The 6,652-nt window shown below is 43.1% G+C and overlaps 1 protein-coding gene across 3 annotated transcripts in view; it reads right to left on the bottom strand.

Annotated features, from left to right (window-relative positions):
- The window catches only part of STON1 (stonin 1), a 133,237-nt gene that overhangs the window by 86,876 nt on the left and 39,709 nt on the right, over window positions 1–6,652 (bottom strand). For all 3 annotated transcript variants that reach the window (XM_006159001.2, XM_006159000.3, XM_006159002.2), the window contains exon 3: window positions 219–421. In XM_006159001.2, coding sequence (XP_006159063.1) covers window positions 219–421 — 203 coding nt within the window. The remainder of the gene's footprint in view (window positions 1–218; window positions 422–6,652) is intronic.

Genomic DNA, 6,652 nt, shown 5'->3' with positions numbered 1-6,652 from the left:
ACAATAACATGTTTGTTGACGTGCTTGATTGAGACAATATACAGTGTACTCTGGATGGAAAATCTCATTTTGTATGTTGTAATGATGTACAGTGAATGAATGCAAATAAATAAATGGAAAAAAATTTTTGGACACACACTCCACGTGAACAAAGCATATGTCACATCAGGTCATAGCTCTAGAAGCCCCAACTTGAACCAAAGGTCTCTGGAACTTACCTGGATATTGTAGCAAGCTCGCAGATGGATGTGTTTCTGTGGTTGGACATCACTCTCTACCCCCAGAGACCTGACCTCGGTCCTCGAAGCACAGGTGTCAGGCATCGAAAACTGAACAGTAGCAAATGGATACCAATCAGAGGGAATTTCTTGATCTGATCCAAGTTCTAGTTTGTATGACAGACAATGGGGATAATCAGGACCTTGAGAAAGAAAAAAATCAATGGTCAAAGTACTTAACAGCCACTGAACATTTCTCTTGAATACAAAAGGTACTTGTTGCTTTAATAAGCAATTCCATTAGCACAATGGCAGAGTGAGTTCCATTTAAACAACATATCATGAAAAGCCACAATTTTATACTAACTAGAGGGAAATCAGTCTGCATTTTTAAAGTACTAGCTGTAAAAGAAGTACAACTTTATTACGGTATATGTGTATAAATTAACTTCTAAAATGTTTTCAATTAGAAGTATTTCAATTAAGAATTTTCTTTAATTAAAAGATAGGAGTAATATTTATATTAAACATAATTATTTGGCTACAGTATGCTTAGGACCTGTAGAAACCTCTTTCTCATAAATGGACTGCAGAAGTTCTTATGATAATTCTAAATCATTTTCTTACCACTCAGTTTATGTATAGATAATGTAAAGGTAAATTTCAGCCCAAATTATGTCATATTTTTTAAGTTTCTAATTTCTAAAAGTTAAACTTAATGAAATTTTATTACATTTCAGGAAATGTTCCAGGCCAAGAATTATTTTTTCAGTAGAATAGATTAATTTTCAGTTTTATAATTCTCACTTGTCCTCTGCAAAGCTTTGATTAGAACAGAGGTACAACACAGAGATGGGCACATGGCCTTTGCTATTTCAATGTAATGTTTGCTCTCAATCTGTCATTTCTCGAGCATCTACACTGTGCCAGGCCAGGCTCTGTGCCAGACCCAGGAATATTAGAAATAGTCAAGGCTTTTAGGTGGGAAGGTCACATAATTGTGTGTGTGTGTGTGTTACAACAGAGTAAAAAAAAATTTTCACTGTCACCGCTGTAGTAACTTTACAAATGACCCGCAATCCCGTTGCATTTACATACCCGATGCGGCTATCTTTACTCAAATAAATGTCTGAGATGACAGAAATTTCAAAAGCCAAATTAAGTTACCCTACCACTGATATAGCTCAAGAAAAGAACCTTTCCATCAGAATACAGCTTTAGGCACAAAAACAAGAGCTTAAAGGATTTCACTTAATTCTTAAAAGATAAATTGCCTTTCATTCCCAACAACCTTTTTCTTGTAGAGAGACTAATAGAATTCTAAGGCTGTAAAAGGCCTTGAGAAGACATCAATCAATTAATGGCACTCATTAGCTATTTCCACCACTTACAAGTAGGGTAGACAACAGTGGCCTCAGATGCTCTCAATACCTGATCACTGCAGGCAAGTGATAACTTCATTCCCTTACACACATACCCAGAGAGCCCACAATCCATTATCCTTTCTAGTCCCTTGGCAGCAAGGAGACACTAAGTTCATTTACAGTTAATTCGAGCACTCTTCAGTCCCATATGGCAGAACGGTTAAGAACACAAACACTGGACCCAGACCACTCGGAGGCCAATCCCAGCTCTGCTATTTAGTAGCTGTGTAATCCTAGGCAAGTTATTTCTCTCTCTGAGCCTCAGTTTCCCTGTCTGACAATGAGGGTAATGTGATAGCCTAAATTTTTTAAGATTATGGTGAGGGTTAACCAGTTGATACACACAGAGCACTACAGTATGGAAAATGTGTATTATGAAAAAACTGTGCACCAAAATAAGTGCATTCTTTAGTTCCTTTTTCTACAAACTTTTTGAAGTCTCCTCATAGTATACTATAGTGGTATAGATGTGCTATACACATTTTATCATGCTCTGCATATATGACTTTGCAAATGCTATTCAACATTATTATTGAACTACTACAATTTTGCTAATGAAGAGACTATGAATTCTTCATGCTGAATTGAAAGTTATATTGGAGATGATCTAATTTGATACCCATATTTTATAGAAAAAACATTGTTGTTGAGTTTTGCAATGTAAACTTTTTCAGAAATGAGCCACTTGCAGACATACTCCAAAAACATTATAAAGGGACCAACAGTTAGCGTAATGGCTATGTCGCTGGACTCCCACATAGTCAACTGCGGTTCGCGTCCCAGACCCGGTGGCTTAAAACTCATGCCGGATGCGTGTGCGTGCGTACCCAAGATCCCAAGAAGAGGACAGAGGAGAAGGGACTGCAGCGTGGCCCATCCCCCTAGGGGGTGATTTCTCGCTTTCTGTCTCTCTGTCTCTCTCTGTCTGGTGAGCGTACATGCCCTATAGCAAAAATCTCTCAAAAAAAAAAAAAGTTATACCAGATTTTCTTAAAAAACTGGTAAAAGATAAAAGAGCATTTTTTTCTTTTTTTTAAAGAATTATTTATTTTATTTTGTTTATTCATTCCTTTATTTTAATTTGACCAGAGAGAGACAGAGAGAAAGTGGGAAAGCAAACCTCCAGGTCCGGGACTCAAACCATGGCTGACCATGTGGGAATGTCCAGCGCCTTAACTACCACACCACCTGCTGGTCCCCAAAAGAGCATTTTTCTAATCACGGTTTGTGGCAATATTTTTCCTGCTTTCAAAAATTCTAAATAAGCTACAATGTTTAATAACACACTCCTCCTTTAGACTTTAAGTTTCATGAGAACAGATATCATATCTCTCCCTAGCACAATGTCTAGTATTTTAGGGGCTTACAGGGTATTTGTCAAATTCATTGATAAAAGATAGAGGAAAATCATGCTGTATCAGTTATGACCACCAGAGGGCACTCAAGAGCTTTGGTAATTGTCATTCTCTAACTTCCTTTTCTAACTGGAAATGCAAATCAGTTATCTGCTTTGGTCTAGCTGATATTCGGTCCCTAAATATCCAAAATTCGCATCTGAAAACGAACTGGACAAGGCAAGAGGGAATGAATGGTAGGAGAATTACACAAGTGGAAGGGAAGAGAGCAACCAACATGCTGATGAGAAAGAACAAAAGGAAAAATCAAAGAATGGGAAGTTAGGGACCCTCCTCCACTGCCCTTTTCTTTTCTAGTTCTATGCCACCATTTACATCTCTAACCAGCAATCTCATTGAGGATATGTGGGACCCTCCACCCTCTCCCACATAGCTCTCCCTTCCTCTCCCCTCCCCAACCCTATAAAGCCTGTATTTTTGTTGTTATTCACATCTTTGAATAAATGAAGCCTAAAAATTACTGCCCCAGGCCAACCTTTGCTGTGAAGTCAGACTTGCCACAGTCGGAATATGAAGCACTGACAAGCTGGTGTAAGAGACAGTGAAGGGACTGCCTGCCCTTACCACTCCTCCTGAAAGAACAGGTAAGTAATTTCACCAGTAGGACAAGTCAATATCTAGCTCACTAACTCTCAGAAAGCCAAGGGAAAAAAAGGCAAAAAGTTTTCTTTCTAGCTAGTGTGTAATAAACCAGCTCATATATTCCCTCAGGGAGGCTGGTGGGAGGTGAGACGTGCTAACCAAGTGCAGTAGCATGGGAGTGGGAGAAAGAGTGAGAGGTAGGCGAGAAATCAGAGGCGCCTCTGGACAGCGACAGGCCTCTGTGGGCGTGGGGAAAGGGAGGCCAGGGGCTCTGGCCTTGGTGAGTAGGTGGACAGTAATGCCAGTAGCTGAGATGGCCTGGGATCCTCTCATCACTCAGCGTTTTAAAGGCTGTTTCTCTGCCCTGAGTGTAGGTTGGGCTCATTAGAACTTTACAAACAGACCCATACTAAGGCCTTGCCTCCTACCCATGGGACTCCTCCCACGAGTGAGGCCCAAGGACTGGCATTTGTGAAAGGCTGCCAGCATTGAGAACTACTGACCTGGTCGCAGTCCTGGGGAACCTGGTTTGGTGCCCTGGGGGGACAGTGTCCCTCCTTGCTCTGTGTCCTGTGCTCCAATGCTCAGTGTTGTCCTCCCCCGGGTACTTCTGGCAGTTGAGCTCACCGAGAGCAATGACAGGGATGGACATCCCCAGAAAGGCTGGCTGGACTTGCTCGTGGCCTTCAGGAATTCCTTTGGAAGACCATCACAGCACCAGGCCCACACAGAACACTGTTTTACAAGTATCTCAGTCAATTATACAGTGATAATTCACTGGACAAATCCTTTGGGATCAAAGCTGCTTTGTTCACATCAGTTCTGTGTGCAAAGAAGAGGCTCAGGGACCAGGCATGGGACTGCTCAGGCAGAGACCGGGAGCAGGGCCCAGCTCGGAGCAGCTCTGGGCCAGGCTGGGGCGGGTCACTTCCAGGAGCACATAGCCCTGCTAGTCCATCCCACTTGGGGTAACGAGGGTAACAGAGATAATGCAAAGAGCAAGAGCTGCCCAGGAAGGAGCCTAATTTGCTTCTTATTTTTCTTTAAATTTATTTCTTCCATAAGAGACCCCCCCCAACATGCCGCTATCTACCTCCAGTCTCAGCTGCCTGAATCAGAGGCTCATGCACACATGCCTGGTGTGCTCAGGGAGTGCTGGGGATTCAAACCCAGGTGCAAAGCCAGGCTCCTTCCCACAACCCATGTGGGTCTACTTGCTTTAACACCACCATGCCACCACCTGGCCCTAATTTGCCTTAATTAAGAGAAAGGCTGGAGAGGGACCAGCAGTTGGAGTAATGGCTATGTCGCTGGACTCCCATGTAGTTGACCGCAGTTCGCGTCCCGGATCTGGTGGCTTAAAACTCACACCAGGCGTGTGTGCGTGTGTGCCCAAGATCCTGAGAGGAGAACAGAGGAGAAGGGATCGCGGCGTGGTCATCCCCTGGGGTATGATTTCTCACTTTCTGTCCCTCTGTCTCTCTCTGTCTTTCTGGTGAGCGCACACGCCCTATAGCAAAAATCTCTCCAAAAAAAAAAAAAAAAAAAAGAGAGAGAGAAAGGCTGGAGAGAGTAAGAGTAAGGTTGGGGCAGACAGGAAACCTTTGTGCTAGAGTAATGCTCCTCAAACTTTTGGGTGCCCAAAAGTCCCCATTGGACTGGCACCTGTCTGTGGCCAGCCCCCAACAGGTCATAGACCAGCACTGGTCTGTAGCCCAGGGTTTGGGGACCCATGACTTAAAGTATAGAGGAGGAAGATGAGAGTGATAGGTGATATGAAAATATGACACCATCTTATATAAGGGACTTGAGCATCTGAGGATTTGGGTACCTGAGAGGGGTCCTAGAACTCATTCCTGGAAGATAATGAGAGACAAATGTATTTGGAAACAGGGCTTTTGTTTTGTTTGGTTTTGTTTTTAATGCCAGAGGGCATGTGAACAGGAGAAAGAGGGAAAGCACTCCCGATGTGCCCTGGTAAGGCTACCATTCTTTTCTGTCCATTTTCCCATCTCATCGGGATCCCGTCCAGGACCCCCTACATATTTTTCAACCCTGGCTGGCCATGTGGGATCCAGACCCCTCTGCACAGTGCTTACTGCTGTGCTGTGGGCTGGCCCAGATCTTACTCATTTTATGTGGCACTTGGTAAGCAGTAAGTGCTCAATAAGTCTGGAGCAGTGAACCAACTCAGTGAATCAGTGAACCAACTCAGATCCCCTAAACCTGCCCCCAACTTACCTCCACAGCCCAGTATTGTATTAGAAAAATATCGGGGGCTGGCAGGTAGTGTGGTGGCTAAGGAGCTGGACTCCTACATGGCTGACCATGGTTCGAGTTCAGGACCTGGCAGCTTGTTTTCTCACTTTCCCTTTCTCTCTCTCTCTGGTCAAACTAAATAATAATAAATAAAGTGAAATAAATACTTTTAAAAGAAAGAAAAAAGAAGAAAGAAAGAAAAGAAAGAAAGAAAGAAAGAAAGAAAGAAAGAAAGAAAAATCTCAATTAAAACAGGGGCCAGCCCTAACTTTAAAATTTGCTTTTTTGGAGCCAGCAGGTGGCATGGTGGTTAAGGACACTGATTCCCACAAGGTCAACTGCAGTTCAAGTGCCGGACCTGGCAGCTTGCTTTCTCACTTTCCCTCTCTCACATTCTGTCCTTTTCTGGTCAAATTAAAGAGAAAAAAAAAAGAAAGGGAGACAGAGAGAGAAACAAAGAAATACACGGTGCTAGAACTATCTTTTCAAAGTTCTGAACTTCTAGATTAATTGTCTCCTTTGCAAAATGTTTTTTAAAAATGGAATATTTAATGCTTAGATTGTTTCTATCTATTAATAATTCCGGGACCAGCAGTTAGCGTAATGGCTATGTCGCTGGACTCCCTTGTAGTTAACCGCGGTTTGAGACCCGGGCCCGGTGGCTTAAAACTCACACCAGGCGGGTGTGTGCGTGCCCAAGATCCCGAGAGGAGAATGAAGGAGAAGGGATTGCGGCGTGGCCATCCCCCCCCCT

The sequence above is a fragment of the Tupaia chinensis genome, unplaced genomic scaffold (assembly GCF_000334495.1).
Source record: "Tupaia chinensis unplaced genomic scaffold, TupChi_1.0 Scaffold000622_1, whole genome shotgun sequence".
In the NCBI taxonomy this organism is placed as follows: Eukaryota; Metazoa; Chordata; class Mammalia; order Scandentia; family Tupaiidae; genus Tupaia; species Tupaia belangeri.
This window is presented reverse-complemented; position numbering and strand designations above follow the sequence as displayed.